We start from the raw sequence: 22,096 nt of genomic DNA, 5'->3' as shown, positions 1-22,096 counted from the left end.
TAGGCACGCATGAGTTCTAATAAACAAATTTTATGCAATATTAATTACGTGAAAAGGCTTTCGATCCACTGCGACCCACTGTTCTTAAAAAATGTGCAAGGCATAATACTGGTGTTCTTAGTTAAAATTTGTTTTGAATTTGAGTACGTAACGAAATTAAGAAAAGAAGAAGATTTTTTTCTTATCACTTTGTTCTTGTTGTTGTATGATGTAATAGCAACAATCAAAGTAATTAAACCTAACTCGGTTAAGAACTGTGTAATAAGTTAACCCGTATGAATTAAAATAATATTATTTTTAAAAAATATTTAAAAGAAATCAATATATTAAGGTCAACCATGTTAAATTAGTCAAATTACGATTTAGATTTATTTTTAAAACCGGCCAAAAGTTTGTATAGTGCTTAACTAGAACGGAAACAAAGGACGTACGTAAAACATGGGGATTGACTTGAGAAGGGAGGTTTACACTTCGAACAAGCACTAGGAATGTTAGCACTTGCAGGTTCCATTATATCCACTCTGTCACAGCCATTGTTGGCTTTGATTAGTCCATGATTAGTTCGTATATCAAACTATCTACAGTAGTGAAAACGTAGCACAACTCAAAACATTTTCCTTCCTTCACCAACTCAGCACTCAGACTCAGCAGTATTCTTTCTCTCACAAAACTGTCCACTACCTTGAACAAGAGCATATTTGTTGCCTGCCCTTCTGCATCCTCTCCTCCTTTTAGCTTTCCCTCCAGCCCTCGTGTTTGTCTCCATTGTCCTCTCTCTGTAGATTCTTCGTTTGTGTCTTTCTGTTTGCAAAGTCAAAAAAAGAACCAGCAGCAGCAGCATAGCCATGACCAGGAAAGAAAAGCTGGTGGTGGAGGTGGTAGCAGCTCACAACTTGATGCCAAAAGATGGAGAAGGCTCGTCATCACCTTTTGTGGAGGTGGAGTTTGAGAACCAAAGACTAAGAACTCAAGTCAAGTACAAAGACTTGAACCCTATATGGAATCAGAAGCTTGTGTTTCACATCAAAGATGTTGCAGATCTTTCTTACAGAGCTATAGAGGTTAATGTTTTCAATGAGAGGAGGTCAAGCAACAGCAGAAACTTTCTTGGTAAAGTTAGAGTTTCTGGTTCAAGTGTTGCTAAACAAGGTGAGGAGGTGGTGCAGTTGCACACTCTCGATAAAAGAAGTTTGTTTTCTCATATAAGAGGAGAGATAAGTTTAAAGCTTTATGTTTCTAGAAGAGAGGAGGTTAAGGAAGTTGGGGTTTTTGGTAATGGAGAGGTGGTTTCTAGTACTCCTGGATCTTCTCATTCTTCAAAGAAGAACAAGAAGATACAGCAGCAGAATCCAGTTATATTGCAGCAACCGCAACAGTTGTCTCAAGAGGTCATCAGCAATAACAAGCAAGCACAAGAGCAAGGCCAGAACAATAATAATGCAAAGCCTGTTGAGACGAACCCAGGTGGGATTCAACCTGTTGTCACCACTGCTGCTCATGGTCCTGGCTCTCTTGTTTCTAGTTCTGGAGGGAGCATTGTAGGCCCTGCTGGAGGTAATGGTCTTGCTGGGTTTAGTGTGCACTCAAACGGGTCTAGTGAGTTCTCTCTTAAAGAGACAAGTCCACACCTTGGTGGGGGTCGTTTAAACAAAGATAAAACTAGTTCAACTTATGATCTTGTTGAGCTAATGCAGTATCTTTATGTTAGAGTTGTTAAGGCTAAATGTAATATGTTGTTTGGTGGTGGTGAAGTAGTGGCGGAGGTGAAGTTAGGGAACTATAGGGGGGTTACAAAGAAGGTAATCAGCTCAAGTAATGTGGAATGGGACCAAGTTTTTGCTTTCTCTAAAGATTGCATACAGTCATCAATGGTGGAGGTTTTTGTCAAACAAGGCAACAAAGATGATTACTTGGGCCGTGTTTGGTTTGATTTGAATGAAGTTCCTAGAAGGGTACCCCCTGACAGTCAATTAGCACCACAATGGTACAGAATGGAGGACAAGAAAGGGGACAAGTCAAAAGGTGGCGAGCTTATGGTGTCTATTTGGTTTGGGACTCAAGCTGACGAGGCCTTCTCCGAGGCTTGGCATTCAAAGGCAGCAAATGTGCATTTTGAGGGGCTTTGCTCGATCAAATCCAAGGTTTATCTATCACCTAAGCTGTGGTATCTACGGGTGGCTGTTATTGAAGCACAAGATATTGTTCCCGGGGAAAAGGGTCTGGGAATGATGAGGTTCCCGGAACTTTTTGTGAAAGTCCAGGTGGGCAGCCAGATTCTGAGGACTAAAATAGCAGGGCCTAACCCCAACAAGAGTATGATCAATCCTTACTGGAGTGAGGAATTGATGTTTGTAGTTGCAGAGCCATTTGAGGATTTCCTGTTCCTTTCTGTCGAGGATCGTGTTGGACCGGGGCGAGAGGAGGCTGTAGGCAGAGTTATGCTTCCAGTGGCTGCGATTGAAAGGCGTCACGATGATAAACAAGTCGTTTCTAGGTGGTTCAATCTTGATAATCAATTTGGCAGTGCAGTTGAGTCAAAACTTGTGACGAGATTTGGGTCTAAAATTCACCTCAGGCTGTCTCTAGATGGGGGCTACCATGTGCTGGATGAAAGCACAATGTATAGCAGCGATGTAAGGCCAACAGCAAAACAGCTATGGAAGCCTCACATTGGTGTTCTTGAGATGGGAATTTTGGGTGCAACAGGACTGATGCCAACAAAACTCAAGGAAGGGAAAAGGGAGTCCATAGATGCTTACTGTGTTGCAAAGTATGGTCAGAAATGGGTGAGAACACGCACGGTTGTTGATAGTTTCTCACCCAAATGGAACGAGCAGTACACCTGGGAAGTGTTTGATCCTTGCACAGTCATCACTGTTGGGGTTTTTGATAACTGTCGAACAGACAAGAACGTGTTTAACAATGCCGGTGCTCGTGATTCTCGTATTGGGAAAGTTAGAGTTCGGTTATCAACCCTTGAATCAGACAGGGTTTACACGCATTCTTATCCTCTCCTTATGCTTCACACCACTGGTGTCAAGAAGATGGGTGAGCTTCATTTAGCTGTAAGGTTTTCTTGTGCGAACATGGCTAATATGTTGCACATGTACACACTGCCACTGCTGCCACAGATGCATTATGTGCAACCATTGAGTGTGAACCAACTGGATGCCATGAGGTATCAAGCAATGAATGTGGTGGCGTCACGGCTCAGTCGAGCAGAGCCACCGCTGGGGCGAGAAGTGGTGGAGTACATGCTTGATCACGATTCTCATATGTGGAGCATGAGAAGAAGCAAGGCTAACTTCGCTAGACTAATAAGTGTACTCTCTGTTCTTGTTGCCATGGCTCGGTGGGTGGAGTCGATGCGCAATTGGCACAAGCCAGTCTACTCAACCTTGTTCGTTTTAGCGTTCCTCTTGTGGGTTGCAATGCCTGAGCTCATTATCCCCTCACTGTTGCTCTACATGGCATTTGTGGGACTCTGGCGATACAGGGCACGACCACGTCACCCACCCCACATGGATACCAAGCTTTCTCATGTTGTAAGTGTTTACTCCGATGAACTGGATGAAGAATTTGACTCTTTTCCGACAAGCCGAAGTGCCGAGACAGTCAGGATGAGGTATGACAGGCTGAGGAGTGTGGCAGGGAGGATTCAAACTGTGGTTGGTGATATGGCTTCTCAAGGTGAACGTTTCCAGGCATTGCTAGGTTGGAGAGACCCGAGAGCCACCTTCTTGTTCGTGGTTATGTGCCTGTTCGCGGCTGTTGGGTTCTATGCTGTGCCAATCAGGGTTGTGGTGGCTCTGTGGGGGCTGTATGTGATGAGGCCGCCCAAATTCAGGAACAAGTTGCCTCCGAGGGCTTTGAGTTTCTTCAGAAGGTTGCCGACAAAGGCTGATAGTTTGTTGTAGGCTGCAAGGAGTTCATGTCTTTATGTGTAGGGTTTAGCTGATTCGCTGGGATAGACATTTGAACATAGTAGAAGGGCTTAGGTTTTGGTTGTGATATCCTTTTTGTTTTTGTCTAGTCATCGTGCTGTAATGTGTGGAACCTCAAACGCCTGCCTATGTTGGAAGCGTTTATCTGCTTGTTTATTTAGGTGGCCATTTGTTTACACCTCTCCTTTTCTACCATAACTATTGGATCACCGAGTTACCAATGAGTTACTGGGTCAACTGGGTCACTTTGACAATCAATATGAACTTTACTAGATCAGCAGGTCTCTGAGCATTAATTCCAGTCCTTGTGTCAAGGACTGAAAGCTTCGACATGGAACGTTGCCATGATTCAAGTTGATTACAAGTTAATATAACGGATAATGACAAATGGTGTACACAATATGCGAGCTCTAATGTAAGAAGGCTGCCAACCGTGGATCAGTGCGGTGCGGGAGACCAGTTCGAGCTCCCAAGGCCCTACAGCCAGCAGCTGCCTGCAATCAACTCCACGTTAAAATAACCTGTTGAATGAGCCCCAACCACACACAAAGGGCTTGTGGGGGAGAGGGAGATGTTAGGTTAAAAAAACATGTGAGCGTACCACTTGAGAAGCAAATGGTAACATCTTCTCCGGAGGCATGTCGGCGCAGATAGCTAGGAGAAAAACAAATGAACATAGATGAGTTCCAAGCTCTTTCATGACGACAGCAATCTAAGTGTATCAACAGACAGAATATGGTAATAGTATAAATGATGGATAACATGACACTGCCATTAGGTCTTAAGATCCTTGTAATACACTGGATCGATAAATGTAATGGACCAGATCCCGGCAAGGTAAAGTCAATCCCAGACTGATTGGGATAATGTCTAGGGGATGAACGACCTGGCAGTTGAACTGGATTGAACACAATCCATGCTAACAATGTTGTTCCTTTGAAAACAATGTTGTTCTCAATCCCTGGTGTCAGGTGAATTTCATAATCTGATATTGGTAAAACTGCTTGTGGTTCACCTAGAATCTAATACAAGCATATAATCCACAACAGGGATATTATATAAGACAATGATCTGTGGAAGACCAACATTAAAACACAACAACCTCAAAGCACACGCAATCACATTCACCAGTTACACCTACCATAAAGAACAGCACCAATAAAAGCATCTCCAGCACCAGTCGTATCGACAAGTTCTGGTGGTGGTATCTTCTCAGCTGTTCCCACCAACAACCTCCCATTCACTGTCCCTATACCGTTTGCTCTTATCTTTGTCAGTGGCTGGAAGGAAAAGATGTGAAGTGATTAGTCCATTGAGAATTCATTGTGTTAACATCATAGTAACTTTAATCTGAAATTAAACAGGTACATCAAAATGAAATTATAATTTCATTCGGTGATCAAGTAAGCAAATCACAAATATAACCACTGTAGCATCCTCCTAAAAGCTCCAAATAACATTAAGCTGTTCAACAAAGGCTCAGAAACATGCAGTATAACCTTCAAACATTCATTCATGTTGACCATCCAAAGAGCACAAATTTGAAACTTCATGAATAAATAGGGCAAACTGGGCAGAAAATTGCTCCAAATAGAAATCACGTTGGCAGATGCCAAGAGGGCATCGTCGTCAACAACCATATACAGGATACCTATATGGGATAAAGGGTATTCCATTCCATTCTTGAAAATAACGATTAATCTGAGCATGCTTTTATTGAATGACAACTAGCATAAAAATGTTTTCATTCCCTGTGATAGAGTAAACCTAAAAGACGTCCTTGAAAGTAGCCAGGCCTTTCTAGTACATGACAATCTCAAAGATATTTTTATTAAACATATTATTTCCCAGTAACAGTGGCACTTTAGAACCACCATGGTGAATCAAAAAGGAAAGTTACAATCTCTCCTATTGCTCTAAATTAAATGCCAGAAAGATGCACTGAATGTGCCTGATGTAGGCTTCTTTTTTCTTAATTAATGATTTCATACTTTAAAAGAAAAGGCAGTTCATGTAGCCCTTCACTTGAGATTGTTGCTGCAGACTGATCAAGCTCAGTAATATGGAAAGATAGTCAATTTTGAGTTCAGTAAGATATAAATTACTGATGCATAACATGTTGGGATGGCTACGTTATCATCCTTTCTCTGCTTCAGTGACTCCAACAAGCTATCTACATCCTTTTCTTCTGATGCAGGAGCCTCTAAAAAAGAAAACAAAAGGCAAGTTCACAAAGCAAATAAGTAACGTTTAGTTCTAAAAGAGTGTTGCTGTCACCGCACTGTATTTTACATTGTGAAACTAAGTGTACACTCACCTTCTGTGCTTCTCTCAAGCATTATACATCCATCTTCACCCAAGGTCACAATCACAAATTTGATTTTCGGCAATCTCAGAAGCATGGAAACAAGTGCACTTGAAATAGATGGCGCCTCTGTCCATGCCTGCCATAAGACCAATTCAGGTGTTCAAAATAGATTACCTGAGAAGCTTTCTCTGCAAAAAGCATATATGTATTGTCGATTGGTACATACCATAGGGCTTTATAAAAACAAGATAAAACTCAACATGCAAAAGATGAATAAAAGAAGTCATGAGAGTACTGCAAATTCAAATCAACTTTCTACAACCTACATGCTTCCAAGCTAATGAGAGTTTTTTCTTAAATGTTCACCACCTGTTAAAATGCTAAAACATCATAAGCCCCTTTCTGAAGGAGGAGGAGGAAGAGTGGAGATGCATTAGTGACAGTATATCCCCAATATGTCTATAATATGTCGTTGTGCGAATCAAATGTTATTCAATCAAAGAATATTCAACTTACCAGTGGAAATTTTGACGAGCATACAGCATAACTAGCCAACGGCAGAAGATCATCCAGCCCTTCTCTCTTTCTTTCCACATCAATCAAAATGGGTATATTTTTGCGAGCTGTCTGCACTGGAAGAACCAAATACATGATGTTGACCTCCCAGTAGTTGCTGTTAGATGATTATTTTTTCCTTGATAAAAAGCAAGGGTAACAAAACAAAGGAGGGATATGTGCAGGTACAGCTGTATATGAAAGAACACATTCGCATGAAACAAATTGGGCGAGTGAGAATATCAGCATAATATGGTTCTACAGGGCAGCCTTATAACCTGTATACAAGGAAATAGTTATAGGATTATACTAGATTGCTTTTCCGACTAGGTTTGGCAACAAATGAGCCAAGCCACCATGAGTCACTCAAAGCTTGGCTCGCTAAGGGCTCGGCTCGAACTTGTTTGTCAATCCATGATGAGTTTATATGTTAAAGCTCACTATATAAATGAACCAGACTTGAGCTGCTTAGCTAAGTTCGGCTAATTAAGGTTCGTGAGTCAACTCACTTAGGTTCATGAATTAGGCTTATCAGCAAACTTGTTTAAAAGCTTGCAAATGAGTTCATTTATAAGATTGAGAAAATTTGAAAGAATAAAGAACTTGTATAACATTTCATAAAATAAACTAATTAAACACTTAACCAAAAATGTTCTTTTTATGAACAAAATTTAATAAGAAACTTAGCAATTATATACGTGTGCGTTACATGGAGTTAAAAAATATAAATATAAGACTTTTTATGATATCACAATTGTATGATATTTTCATATTCCAAAGTTTAATTCTAGCCTGTTTATAGGCTCATTAAGCAGCTTAAACGAATCAAGTTTGAGACAAGCCTAAACTAAGCCTGAGCCTAACAAATTTTAAATGAGCCAAGCTTGAACCTAGCTAAAATTAGATAAGTGGTGCTCGAACACATCAAAGCTCAGCTCATATACAGTCCTACAGCTAGGTCAGATGATCCACTTCCTTGAATGTTTAAAAAGAAAAAAACAAAGGGATGCATATTAAGAAAATGAAAGTTCGCAAATTGAAGTGGTCAATAACACAAGCAACAAAGGGGAACGACCTCCCCTAAGTGCACAAATGGAAAAGGCACAAGTATGTTAGATCCAACAAAAGGATTTGTGAGAATAGTTTATACTTTATAGTGGCTTCTGATGATAACATCACCTAGACTAATTTGGCCATTCATGCTTTAATCACAGCATAACATTTCAAAAGAACATGGCAAGTGCAAACAGATTTGTCATGATAAGCCTTTGGCAACCCAATGGATTATAACTATCATGGAACAGGAAGAAGAGGGAGAACAGGAAGGTGCACTACTGAATTTGTTTGACACTGTTACGTAGATTTTACATGATTAAAAAGGGAAGGCAAGATATGCTATTAAAACATTTAGAAGACAAATATTGACCTGGTGATGAATATGACTGGCAACCTTTTTTCATAATCAATATAAAAGAAATAAACATATGAACCACATTCTATTTTTAATTTCTAACTTGTTAGTTGTTAATGAGATGACCCTAATATAAGGTCAAGCACAAGCTGTAAGCACTAAAACAACTAGAGGTAACAAACAATAACTTTTACCTCTTGTGCAATGACTAAGGCAGCTTCATGTAACCTTCCATCAAGATAAACAAGTCTTGCTCCATCCAATGCAGATAAAAGGCTTGACCGGGAAAGTTCATCTGGTATCATGGGAGGATATCCTGGAGTATGAATACAGGTACGGGTTTTCCTGAATATCACATAGAAAAATTACCTGGAACTATAAAAATTTTGAAACCAAGTTTTCAACTATTCGTTCCTGGTCAAACATAATACTCAAGTGAATTAACAAAATTAGCTAATTAAACCATAGTGCTGATCCAATCATAACACACCGATGTCTAAGCACTGGCAAAGAAGACAATCTGTTTAGCCAAGATTCCTAATGCTGCTGCGATACTGGGATTATTTGTGAGAGAAAAGAAAGAGTCTATGTATCTCCAAAGATCTACATGGATAACTTTCCAAGGAGAACGAAAATAGATGTAATGTCGTGACATATTTCTTTTTTCTGTTGAATAATGTTGTGACAGAATTATACATGCAATTAACACAAATACAGCCCACTAAAACTTCCGTGTGGTTCTTTCTTTCATTTTTTCCTTTGGAAGAGCACACAATTTTTTTTCAACTCCAATCATGTCTTTTAAAGTCATAAGGATTATGAATCCCAAAGATCAGTTTTTTTCTATCCCTTTTAAAGTCGTAAGGATTATGAACAAACGAGAAAGCTACTCAAACACAATCCTCAAACCTTATAAACAAAACACCCTGTCCATTAGTAAACACACTATTTACACAATGAATCAAGTGTGATAACAGAGAATGGAGTATTCAAACAAAGCCCTTACGTTTCATTGTCAACAATAATATACGTAGATGGTGAATTTCCCTCCTTGGAAACCTAAAACAAGACCAATCGAGTCAACATATAACAGAAGATGTTCATAGCCGAATGCCAAAAAGGAAATTAGGAAGAGCTTAACCATAAGACATAGCAATCTAATACCACACATTGAATGCAGTTTAGCAACGCATCAAAATGAATGAATGCTTGAGATATCCTATATCTTGTATAGTCTCACCACGAAAAAAGAAGTATCAACACCATCGGATTCTAGCTCCTCCAAAACTCCCCTGCCTTGAATATCATCAGCAACCTAGTCAATTTCAAAATGCACAAAATTATTTTTCTTAAAAGGAAAACAAATCCAGAATTGCCTTGAGAAAAGGAGAACAAAAAAGTTTAAAAAATAACCCCTCCATCCCGGTTTCTATTCCTCCATTAAATTTTTAACTTTTTTTAATGTTTTTTTTAATTTTATATATTTTTAAAAAAATTTATTTATTATTTTTTTAAAAAAAATTAATTAATTTTTTTTTTGGTGTGTTTCTAGACTATCACCTGAGATTAAATTAACTGACGAGTCTATTCTCTACCAAAAAATAGTTCAAGAACTAAAATAAAAAAAATTAAAATTTAGGGGTTAAGTTCATTTTGACCCAAAATTCAGGGTAATTTTGGGTCATTTAGCCTTAAAACAAATCCTTAATTGCTTTGAAAAAAGGGAGACATTGATAGGGAAAAAGTTAAAGGCGGTACCTTGGAAATGAGCCTGGGATTCAAACCCAAACGAGCAGCACATGTTAACGCATTCGCCGCATTTCCACCTCCTTGCACCTGACAGGCAAACCAATTGTATTATTATTTATTAGAATAAATAATAAAAATAAAAAACAAAGTGAGAGAGGGAAACAGGGTGACCTTCAAGCTAGTGCTTCGGATCTTGTCATCAGGTTTAGGAAAAGAAGCGACGGCCGCCAGGAAATCCACCCCTGCCGCTCCGCATCCTAACTGCCAAAAATAATCACTTACATTTAAATAAATGCACAATCAATTATTAGAAAATATTGACAATAGAGAGAGAGGAACTGACGACGATCCGGTGCTCAGGAAGCGAGTCCATCTCCGATGACGTAATTTTCACTCTGAAACGTGAGAAATCCAATCCTTTCGACTTTTAATTAAACACAATTTAGTTTTAAAAAATATTATTATTACAGCAATGTGTTAGAGTGGAGCTGACCTGGTGGCCGTGACGGTGGTTGTTGGTGGTGGTGGAGAGAGGATACGAGAGGGGGAGGAGGAGGAAGGGTGGCGTAAATAAGAGAAGCGGGGTGGAGAGGTGAGAGAAGGAGGATAATTTGACAGCAAGTGCATCTTTTCTTTTATTAGATGACACGGATGAGACTTCTTCACGACTGACTGATGAGTGACGCGAATCAAACGAGGCAGGCCATCTGTTGAGATTTGAGAGGGAGAGAGGATTTCTGTGGCCTACGAGAGCCTATACTCTCAGCCGGCCATGGCTTGGCTATACTGTTGATTGGTTAACAAGCTTTTAGAGGTCCCTTTACTTCTGTAATTCTTTCAATTTGACAATCAATTAAGTTTCTTAATATGGCTCTCATACTTTTTTATTATTATTTAAATAAATCCTTCTGTCAAAATTAGACCTTAAATGCTAAGTTGGTTTAACAAGCGGGATCCAGTGCTCACTCTATCTTTCTCTAATCAGCTTGAAGTCACTCTAAGATGTTTGTCCATATTTTATCTCAATTATAAAACTGATAAGATTATTAATTTGTTCATGCAACTTATTTTAAGAATGGAGGTTAAGTAGGAGGGCTATTATAAGGCTGTTTGGCACTGCGGTCCAAATAGTTTTTTGCAAAAATTTATTTTTTTTTTTTTTTGTTAAAATTGAGTTCGGTTTGTACTTTCTGAATCTTTTTGATGTGCTGATATTAAAAATAATTTTTAAAAAATAAAAAAACATTATTAGCATGCTTTTCGACACAAAAAACTATTTGAAAAATAACCGCTACCACACTCCCAAACACCCTCTATGTTAAAAGATATAACCGATGAGGACCACATAGAAGGATTATGAAAGAAGGATGATTTAATAGATTATTATCTAGTTTTTAAATTTAAATTTAAACTTATTTGAAAGGTTTGAAATTGCATTCAAAATAGAATTAATAATACCCACCATCAAAATCAAGTCCGGTTAAAATAATAATAATAAAAAAATGTATTATTGTCGAAATAATATTATTTAAATTAAAAATTAATAAATTTACCTTATCAACCCATCAACGAGGCGGATAAAACCTTGAATAGGTCTTATAACCATCGTTACACGGCAGCGGGTTAATTGAGAATTTTGTCATTGGAGCAGAGCCTAGTCATTCGGCAACTGGTACAGCATTGGACCGTAATAAACAATTAAATGGATATACAATACAAGGAGTATTCATCTTACATCTCCAACTTTTGTGTAGTATGAATCAGGATTTTCAAAATCAGAAGAAAGGGAAACCCCTTGAATACCAAACACCTAAACTACAGCATTCGACCGTTAAACTGAAATCTACTGGTCCTTCTGAACTGTACACTTTGAGAAGTCTTAAGAGAAAACCTCAAGCCCAATATCCGTCATTCCGAGAACGCCTTGACAGGAGCCCCCAGTGTTCGCTCATGCTGCCCCTTAATCTATAGAAGGCAGGTTTACTTCTTACAGTTCTCAAGGGGCCGGAGCGGTTCATGTGTCTAATTGGCAGAGACAGGTGATCTGCGGCTAAACTTGAAGCTGAAAACGGTCTGCTTTCCATCTCTTCGAGTGGACCGGAACTGTAATCCATTGTGATGAAGGATGAGGCCTGCCCATAAGTTAACCGAGGGGGTGTCCCGCCAGCATTCCACCAGCTACTGTCCGAAGGAACAAGATCACATTTGAAGTCAGATCCCAGAATGGAGGACTCCTTTTGACTGCAGTAGTCTCCACAAGTCTCATCTGTGTCATTGTATATCAGTTTCAGAGCCTGGACAACTTCACCCATGAATGGCCTGTTAGTCACCTCTGAGTGAACACACATGGCAGCAATGGCTGCCACTTTAGCAATGTCATCAAAGTCATAGCTTCCTGCCAAGGAAGGATCCACCAACTGCTCTAGTCCTTCTCTAGTAGTTAGCAGCGGGCGTGCCCAAGTCACTAAATTTTCCTGTCCCGGAGGTTGGGACATATCCACAGGTTTTCTTCCAGACAGAAGCTCAAGCAGCACAACCCCATAACTGTAGACATCACTCTTTACAAGTAAATGTCCTGTCATTGCATATTCAGGGGCAACATACCTACAAACCAAAAATTTAAGAGTTAACAAGGGACTAAAGTAATATCTGAATAACTGTCAGTATAATGTAAAGAACAAAATAAAAGAAACATCAGCCAACATAACCCATACACACTTTCATGGATAATTAAGAATTCACCAACCCCAAAAAGAAATAGTACAATAAATACAGTTCAACATGACTGGTGATGACAAATAAATCTGTTAAGTATGGAGTGCTAAAAACTGGCGAGGCAAGCATAATTACCCAAAAGTTCCCATGACCCTAGTAGATATATGATGACTTCCTTCTGTTGCTTCCCTCGCCAAGCCAAAATCAGAGACCTTGGGGGTGAAGTCGTCTTCTAGTAAAACATTACTAGCCTTAAAATCTCGATGAATTACACGAGGGTTAGAATCTTCATGAAGATAGGCCAATCCCCTAGCTGCTCCAAGGGCAATCTTCAACCGTGCATCCCAGTCAAGAGGCCCCTTATTCTTGTCAACACCTAAAACATCAATAAATGGGGCATTGAACAAGAAACTTCATTTTACCTTCTCATTTCAGGGAGAATAAAATCACTTGCAAGACAATTGAATGAATGTTACCAAATGAGAGGCTCCTTATCATCAGGAGGTATCCAGGACAAAATACAGAATGCACATGGCGCAACTAAAAACAGAAAAAAATAAGACAAGGAAAATACCATGCAAGTGCGATTCCACACTGCCATTCCGAATAAGTTCATACACCAAGCACCGTGTGTGCCCTTCAATACATATGCCAATAAGTTTCACAAGGTTTCGATGATGCAATCGACTTAACATTTCAACTTCAGCGACAAATTCACGGTCTCCATTCTGATTGTCCCTTGTAAGCACCTTAAAAGCAACTTCAGTTCCATCTTCCATACTCCCGCGGTAAACTCGTCCAAATCCTCCTTCACCTAAAATCCTCTTCGAACTGAACTTGTCTGTTGCCTTCTCAAGCTCAGCGAATGAAAATGTTTTGACAGACAGCATACAAGTAGCCATGTTGGACATGAGGGACATTGATGCCGAGCTTGCAATGCTGCTTGACAAGAAAGACCCAATGCCTGCATTACATGTAGCAATCCAGTAATAATTAACTAAGGCATGGACTAATCTTATTTAATAATAATAATTTAGAGATGATACAAAATAAGTACAATAAAACACAGCTACTAAAACTGTATGCTCTATTCCAAAAGAGAATTGCAAAATGATGTTAAAAGATTTTGATAGCATGCATTTCTGTAAACTTTCCCACTTGTATTCTCCATTAGAAACTATAGTAGAAGCTGCAAAATAACAGGATTGACATTCAAAAGTGGAGATATAAAAGCATAAATATTACATGACACTTTGACCAGATAGATTTGTTACAGAATGAATATAAAGGGACATACCAGATCTTTTATTTATAGAGGATGTAAATGCCGGACCAACAGCACTTGATGGTCTTCCTGACTTCCTCCATTTCACGACAACAGCAATTGCCCCAATGCAAACCACTAAAACCACAAATGCTGACAGAGCAATGGTGGTGATGGTTCTAAGATTCATCCTCTGGGTCTTGCTCACAAAATTAGCAGTAATGGGAAGATCTCCTGCACTTCCACTCGGACCGCTCCCCGTGTAGTTTGGATATGGTGGTGAAGAAGGGATCCCTGGTACTCTTAGGAGTTAGGTCATAACCATTATAATAATATATGTAAAGCCACAAAGATTTACAAGAGAATCGAGATTACTACCTGGATAACTAATGTATATTACTACATAATTACCAAAAAGAGTTATATTTAAAGGCATTTTGTTTTTCCAAAATCTATCATATATAAGTATTGCAGTAGTATTATCAAACTTCTCTCCAAGTGGAACCAAGTTGATATCCACGACAGTTTTCCCCTGGTTCTGACTGTCGGCACTTGCACCCATTATTATCACTTGACTCTGTTCCAGATACGTGCCTGCTGCAACTTCACTCTCTAGCTCTCTCATTACAGGAAAAACAGCATACGGAGCCACATCTAGGAGAAGTCTAACTTTCATAGGATAAACACAGCCACAAGGTGAGCCAGAGAGAGATGCAGTGAGTGGCTCTGTGCATATTTGATCACAGCCTGCCAGAAAATCTTTTGTCAACATAAAAGCAAAAGCATCTCAAAAGGAACTAAAACTTTAGTTGCCAAATTTTACTTTGCTCTTCTGATGGGAATGGAGCAGTCACTACAGGTTTCCCATGGCGATGATGATGACCACTATGACGTCTTGGTAAGGGTGCACTGCTAGGAACAGGGGGGAGAGCTGAAAAAAGAAAAGGCAGTATTAGTGAAAATCTTACAGCAGTGCCAAGGCAAGTTGGTGAGAAATGAGGACAAATGGTACCTTGATGCACCAAAGAAGTTGCAGGTGAGAGGATAGGGCCCAAAGAAGGCTTAACCACATGATTTCGAGATGGCCGCAGTCGAGCAAATGACACTTTCATTGCAGCCGACATTCCTGTAACCAGTAGGTTGCATGTTATCCATAGTCAGCAAAAATGCACAGCTAATCACATACAGTTAAAGATTGGTATATAAGAAATAAAAAAAGATGACCAGTAGACTACAGTGCCTTGATTTATTATCATTGAATTTTTCCATTACAGCATGACATTGGACTTTGCAGCTTACCATGTCTCACAAAAATGTCTTTCACAGATAATGGCCAGCTTGGTTGCAAAGAAGGAGACAAATACATATGAAGTAATGGATGTCCTGAAAAAGATAGAGAGCAGATAAGTCGGTTTTCTTGAATGAAGCAATGTTGCAAGACCCTTAGTGATAAATAATACAAGGAATCTAACCAAAAATAATCATATGCAAATAATTGATATCAAACATGTCATAACTGTGCAAGGATGAATGGAATGGATAAGAAAACAATTAATGAATAATAGAAAAGTCAAGCAAAAGAAAAACGAACTCAATGATAAAGTGAATGTATCTCACAAAACTAGGCATGGGCATCCCTATTAAGCAGGTCAGAAAAAAGAATTTTGAAAACGTATAAACAATGGAAATTGTTTTGTTCACGTTGACCAAATTAAAACTGATTTTGTTAGGGTGATTTAAATAAAGCATCTGAAGTCTACTGAATTCCATCAGTGAAACAAAATAAGATGATTTTATTTATGCAAAGAAACTTGGCCACTTAATGTGTTCTCAATATGGAGTAGTTCCTCATCATCATGCATCTCCTTTACATGTTAAAATGCATTGAGATTATCATAATAAATTCAAGATTTTAAGAATATGACAATTCATAATTAAGACTAGAACCTTAAAACAAGGAGACACGTCATGCTTAGAGTGTAAATCCAACTGTAAACATAGTGGATATATATTTGTAAATAAGATGGTTCCTTTCATGTGAAAAGAAAACCAGTGGCTAGGAGAATTTGTAAAAGTGATAGTGCCTAAAACAATTACTTGATGAATCAGCATTGTCAAATTTACAAACAACATATCTAATCCAATCCCAAGACTTAGGTAATCAATTTCTTAAGCAAGTGAATGCCTTTTCAGCATAAAAAGATTTCCATGTATGATTTCTTTCAATTTTTAGCAAATAAACATGTCCCACCATGCCTATTTCCTCAGGTTTATTGCATCATTCTCAATTTCTATGGGCGTGTGTTAAAATTTAAGCTATCCTTCAGCACACAATGAATGTACATTATACTTGACAGAAATTGCATTTCCAAATTCTATCTGCCCTCTTTAAAAAAACAAATCTTAGTTCTCCAGAAAGAAGGTATAGAAACCAGTGAGATCATGCCAATCTCTTAATACATACAGTAAACTTGACAACCACGCTATCAAAAAACTGGCAAGATCATTTTAACCTACTAAACAGCAAGTATCCAGATTAACAACCCAAAACTAATTGCTCTCCTAAAGCCTAAAAGAAAATAGGCTAAAAGTTAAAGTCATTGCTTGATTTCATAAAAAGTACAGTCAATGAATAGATGCCAACCTAGAATTTTCCTTCTCCCAAGTTCTTGGATAAAGTTAACGTTCATAGGCAGTGGGCATAGACATCATGATTTAGAGGATCAGAAAAAACCAAGGAGAATCCAATAAAGAATCATAAAAAGTGAATAATTTCTTCACATTGCCAAAATGTAAAACTGATGTTAATGTACTTTTAACAAAAGCATTAGGAATGAAATTTGAATTTCTAAAGAGTTCCTTAAGAAAATGAGATGATTTCCTTTGACGAAATGAATCTCGGTCACTTTGTCTAGAGTAGTTCCTCATCATTATACATCTCATTTATACATAAAATAAAAATTTGAAATTTTGGTGTTAAAATTGACTTGAGAAGAAAAAAAAATTGGGGATTCATATTTTGTAATTAAGACAAGAAACTTCAAACAAATAGACATATCAAACTTACAGCATACATCCTACTATATCAGACTGTTTACCCTCGCAAAAAACAAAAAGAAAGAAACAAAGGAAGTAAGATATGCAAGACCATGAGCAATGTGCATCATGAGGAGCGATACCTTTTAGGACCTTGATATTATACTTTATTTATTAGCATCATTGAGCTTATAATGAAGGCCATATCTTATCTATCTGACATCACAAGACTTAGTTCATCAATTTGTAAAAGCAATTGCCATGTATGCTTTCTTTCAATTTTAGCAAATAAACATCACACATTGTGTCTATTTCCTGATATTTTTAGAATCATTGTCAATTTTATCCCCGCATATCAAAACCCAATCCCATTCAAGGACATGGCGTGGATAAATGTTCGAATTATGCAATTCCTCTCCATGTGCTTCCAAAATTCTGTCAACTCGATAAAAAATGTCCTGAATCTCAAGACAGAAGGTACAGAAATCAAATCCGTGAGATCGTTTCTACCTAAAGAGACAGAAACATGAATGCACAACCATGACACTTCAAATTCATAAGAAATAAAAGACAACAGCTCCAATTAGCCGCAGAAAAATCACGTAATTTAATGTCTTGAAACTACTGATAGTTAATTAGAAAAAAAAAAAAAAAGCACATTAGCAATGCTAAAGTTTATGCTAAACAGCAATTCACCACAATTAACACCACATTAAACTCTTAGAAGCGTCAAAGCTAAACAGGCAAGGAAAAGGAGACTCTTCGCTTGCTCTCGTAAAAATGCAAGCAAAATTGACCAGAAAATCCAGCGGTCTCTAGCTCAATCAAGCTGAAATAGCTATAAAAATATAAAGAAGGCGTTAAATTAAGAAGCACGAGCAAGAAACGGTTACCTAAACAAGTAAAAACAAAGCTAGACAAGCAAAGAACAAGCAGCGATGTCGCCAAGGTATGCATCTTGACTCAAACCAAAATCCAGAATCCGAGCAAAAGCATTGTCAAAACCGACGACCTTGAAGCTTGCCGGAGATCCAACGGATGCTCGAGGAGCTCCGGCTGAGCTCACAGTCGCGTTCAGTGTCAAGCATTGGTCAGTGAGAGAGTAAACGTTCAGTCAAAATCAAAACCCTAGGAAAGAGAAAAATCTAGACAGCGTGAGTGTGGTGTGGGGTTGCAGATCCATAAAATGCGGTAAAGATCTAGAAAAACAAGTAGATTTGTAAAGATACTCTCGCATACGTATAAATTTATGGTGGAGAGAGTATAGCGGCTTGTGTTGGAGAAGGAATAATGGAGTGATTCGGAGTGCAGAGAATTAGAGAGGGGGAGGGGAGAGAGAGTGTGTGTGTGTGTGAGAGAGAGAGAGAGAGAGAGAGTTTGTTGAAACAGAGAGAGTGGAGAAGGAGGGTGCTTTAATTGCGAGAGTGTCGTACAGTGTTATTTGTTGTTGGTGTTGCCCTTTCAAAGGGAGGGTCAATAAGCTCAAAAGTCCTTTTATTGTTTGTAAGTTTCTTAATGTAGTCCTCTATCAATTATTTATTTAATGTGGTCCTTTTACTTATTCTTTGGCACTCAAATAAATCCATACGGAAAAATCCATATTTGTCTATTTAAAAGTGTAAATATAATTGTTTTTTAAAATATTTTTTATTTAAAAATATATTAAAATAATATTTTGTATTTTTTATAAATTATTTTTTACATCAGCACATCAAAATAATTTAAAAACATCAAAAAAAATATTAATTTTTTTTCAAAAATACTTTTGAAACATAATAATAAATAAGTCTCATTTGAACTTGTAAAGGTCCGCTTTGTACAAGCCTGAGTGACATTATGTCATGGTTTCTTTAAGTTAAAATAATATTTTTATTATTTTTTAAAATTTATTTTTAATATAAATACATTAAAATAATTTAAAAACACAAAAATGATAATTTAAAGAAAACAAAATTCAATTCCATTCAAGATAAGAACTTTAAAAAATGATTTTTTTTTACTTGAAAAGCAAATAAACATGGACAAACTTGTTTATTTATATTCTCTTTCATTTTAGGATTAATAGTCTGTTTAAAAATATGGTGGTTATTGTTTTTTGAATTGTTTTTTGTGTCTAAATATATTAAAATAATATTTTTTATTTTAATAATTAACACACTATCTAATCACTTAAATTTCTTTTCAGTATTAAAGCTCAATTACAGAATAGTGATAAAGTTGTATCAATTAATCATCGCAGCTACAATAGCAATATTTATCATAATTTTATAATTAATCTATAATATGAATAGACAACTCGAACCAAGTTAATTATGGAATAGGAGAGAGAAAATAAACATTAGCTCCAAATCTACATGTTAAATGCTTAATTGGCCCGGCAAGTGAGATCCATTGCTCATCTTTTCTTTTCTAATTAACGATTAGGCTGGTTTGAGTTGTCTATTAAACTATAATTAAAAGGGTTCTGTCTTACTGTGAACTGCACAGTGCAGTCCACAATAAAAGCTAAGTTGTTTTTTTTTTTTTTTTTTAACTTTTTGCTTTTTGCTTTTTTTTTTTTCAGTATTTTTTCTTCACTTTTTCTTTGTTTTTTTTTAATGGATATTTTTTTAAAAAAACTTTTTTGTTAATGTTAAATTTTTTTGTATCTCAAACTTTTATAACACACATTCCGGGTTTAACGGGTTAACCCAGATTTTTTTTGTATAGTTTTTCTTTTTAATTAATTTTTTTGTTTAATTAATAATGGGTTAACCTGTTTCATAGGTTAACCAAATTAATTATGGGTTAACCCGTTAATTTTTTTTTTATACAGTTATCAAACTTTCATGACGCGAATCCTAAGTTTGACGGGTTAACTTGGTTTGAGGGTTAACCCAATTAATTCAGATTTTGTTTTTTATATTTTTTGCTTTTCTTTTTCTTCATTTTTTATTTGTTTTTTTAATGCATATTTTTTTAAAAAAAAATTTTGTTAATGTTAAATTTTTTTCTATCTCAAACTTTTATAACACGCTTTCTAGGTTTAACGGGTTAACTCAATTTTTTTTTTTCTGGTTTTTATTTTTAATTAATTTTTTCATTTCCACAGTAAAACACTGATTCCCTAGGCCTTTTTTTTGTTTTAAAAGTTGTCTTAGTTTTTTTAGCTGTTTTTTTTATGTTTTTTGGGATTTTGTTTTGCTTCTTCATTTGTTTTTTTTAACAAAATTTTTTTGTTTAATTTAGTTTATTAATGTTTAATTTTTTTATTTAGTTGTTAGACTTTCATGACACGTTTACCAGATTTAACGGGTTAACTTGGTTTGACAAGTTAAAATATAATTTTTTTTTTGCTTTTTACTCTTTTTAATTAATTTTTTTCATTTAGTTTAGTTTGTTAATGTTAAATTTCTTTCTATTTAGTTATTAGACTTTCATGACACATATCCCGAGTTTCACGGGTTAACCTGGTTTCACGGGTGAACCCAGTTAATTCCGGGTTGATCCGTCAATTTTTATTATTATTATTTCCATAAATGTTTTTGTTTAATTTAGTTTGTTAATGTTAAATTTTTTTTATTTAGTTATCAGACTTTTATGACATAGATCCTGGGTTTAACGGGTTAGCATGGTTTGACGAGGTAACCCAGATTTATTTTTCTTTTTAATTAATTAATTTTTCTTTAGTTTAGTTTGTTAATGTTCACTTTTTTATTTATTTAGTTACCAGATATTCATGACACGGATCCCGGGTTTAATGGGTTAACTTGGTTTGACAAGTTAACCTGAAATTTTTTTTCTTTTTTAATTATTTTTTTCATTTAGTTTAGTTTGTTAATGTTAAAGTTCTTTATATTTAGTTTTTTTTTCTTCTTAGAGGTTTTTTTTCTTTTATTTTATTTAATTAATTTAGTTTATTAATATTAAATTTTTTTCTAAGTAGTTTTTGGCTAATACCTTTAGTTTTTTTTTGTTTTTTTTTGTTGTTTTTATGTCTTTAACTGTGGACTGCACAGTGCAGTTCACAGTGGAAAGACTGATGCCTTTTGTTTTTTTTATAATTAATTTTTTTCATTTAATTAAAATTGTTAATGTTAAATTTTTTTTATTTAGTTATCAAACTTTCATTACATGGATTCTGGGTTTGACATGTTAACCTGGTTTGACGAGTTAGCCCGGTTAATTCTGGGTTAACCCATTAATTTGTTTTTTTTTTTTAATTATCAAACTTTCATGATGTGAATTCAAGGTATGACGAGTTAACCTGGTTTGAAGGGTTAACACAATTAATTCATATTTTTTTTTCTTTTTTCTCATTAGTTTTTTTCTTCCTATTGGTTTTTTTTTTAACTAATTTGTTTAATTATCACACTTTTATGACACGACCTTGCAGCCAGACCCACGTCCAATGCTATTGGATTTGATATTGTAGTCCAGACACTTTTATGCTAAGGGTTAACCCAAGTTCAATGTTATTATTAATATTATAAACATTACTCTTGGATCAGGCGATGCAACAAAAACTGAGACTCTTGGGTATAATTTTACAAAAAAACCTAACACTTTTAGATCTTGGCTATTTTTGAAATGCAAAAAATAATTGATCCGCGGCATCGCGCGGGGCATGTAACTAGTTCATGCTATATCTCAACTATACAATATTAATTTATTATTAAAATTGTCATATTAATAAAAACTCTAAAACACGTAGGTTTTTTACTGTAGCAGGTTTTTTTTTTGCTTTTGTTTCTTCTTTTTTTTTTTACATGTTTTTTTTTCTTTTTTTTTACCCAAAATTGACTTCTTCTTCTTTCTTTTTCTTTTAAATTTTTTTTTTCAAAATTATCTTTGCTAATTTTTTTAAATATTGAGTTGGTTGAAAATTTAACTATGAAGTTTTTTTCTTTAAAACATTGTGGATTGCTATAATATTCTCTTATATTTTTCTTTTTTTTCTTTTTATGATTTATTTATTCTTTTTTTTTTCAAAATGGTCTTTGTAGATTTTATTTTTTTTTATATTAAGTTGGTTGAGAATTTAGCTTTGTAGGTTTTTTTTTTTTTAAAAAAAAACAAAATGGATTACTATAGTGTTTCCCTTACATAGTTTTTGTTTTATTGCAGTACCCACA

General features: G+C 36.1%; 3 protein-coding genes across 5 annotated transcripts; 1 reads left to right on the top strand and 2 right to left on the bottom strand.

Annotated features, from left to right (window-relative positions):
* Window positions 1-430: 430 nt before the first annotated feature.
* Window positions 431-4,216, top strand: LOC118050043 (multiple C2 domain and transmembrane region protein 10). Its single transcript, XM_035060261.2, has one exon. The coding sequence runs from the start codon at window positions 846-848 to the stop codon at window positions 3,915-3,917; it is 3,072 nt and encodes a 1,023-aa protein (XP_034916152.1). The 5' UTR covers window positions 431-845; the 3' UTR covers window positions 3,918-4,216.
* LOC118050044 (uncharacterized) lies at window positions 4,191-10,762 on the bottom strand. Of its 3 annotated transcripts, none has more exons than XM_035060263.2 (13): window positions 10,461-10,761; window positions 10,311-10,362; window positions 10,139-10,228; window positions 9,977-10,054; window positions 9,459-9,533; window positions 9,225-9,277; window positions 8,413-8,563; window positions 6,769-6,879; window positions 6,262-6,388; window positions 6,077-6,147; window positions 5,086-5,224; window positions 4,546-4,598; window positions 4,191-4,438 (listed from the first exon to the last, which is right to left on the bottom strand). In XM_035060263.2, exons 1-13 carry the CDS (start codon window positions 10,592-10,594, stop codon window positions 4,355-4,357), a joined length of 1,218 nt encoding a protein of 405 aa, XP_034916154.1. In that variant the 5' UTR covers window positions 10,595-10,761; the 3' UTR covers window positions 4,191-4,354. The 3 variants fall into 3 exon arrangements, 2 of the variants coding, with proteins under 2 accessions (XP_034916154.1, XP_034916153.1); XM_035060262.2 differs by having other exon boundaries at window positions 6,050-6,147; window positions 10,461-10,758; XR_004687791.2 differs by lacking the exons at window positions 4,191-4,438; window positions 4,546-4,598 and having other exon boundaries at window positions 5,096-5,224; window positions 5,936-6,147; window positions 10,461-10,762.
* Window positions 10,763-11,647: 885 nt separating this feature from the next.
* LOC118050009 (receptor-like serine/threonine-protein kinase ALE2) lies at window positions 11,648-18,381 on the bottom strand. The gene is made up of 9 exons (XM_035060206.2): window positions 17,876-18,381; window positions 15,246-15,329; window positions 14,959-15,072; window positions 14,770-14,877; window positions 14,325-14,693; window positions 13,980-14,240; window positions 13,257-13,646; window positions 12,818-13,058; window positions 11,648-12,571 (listed from the first exon to the last, which is right to left on the bottom strand). Exons 1-9 carry the CDS (start codon window positions 17,937-17,939, stop codon window positions 11,860-11,862), a joined length of 2,343 nt encoding a protein of 780 aa, XP_034916097.1. The 5' UTR covers window positions 17,940-18,381; the 3' UTR covers window positions 11,648-11,859.
* Between the last annotated feature and the right edge of the window lie 3,715 nt (window positions 18,382-22,096).

The sequence above is a fragment of the Populus alba genome, chromosome 2, assembly GCF_005239225.2.
Source record: "Populus alba chromosome 2, ASM523922v2, whole genome shotgun sequence".
Lineage (NCBI taxonomy): Eukaryota > Viridiplantae > Streptophyta > Magnoliopsida > Malpighiales > Salicaceae > Populus > Populus alba.
The sequence above is the reverse complement of the archived record's forward strand: the minus strand, read 5'-3'. Positions and strand labels throughout refer to the sequence as shown.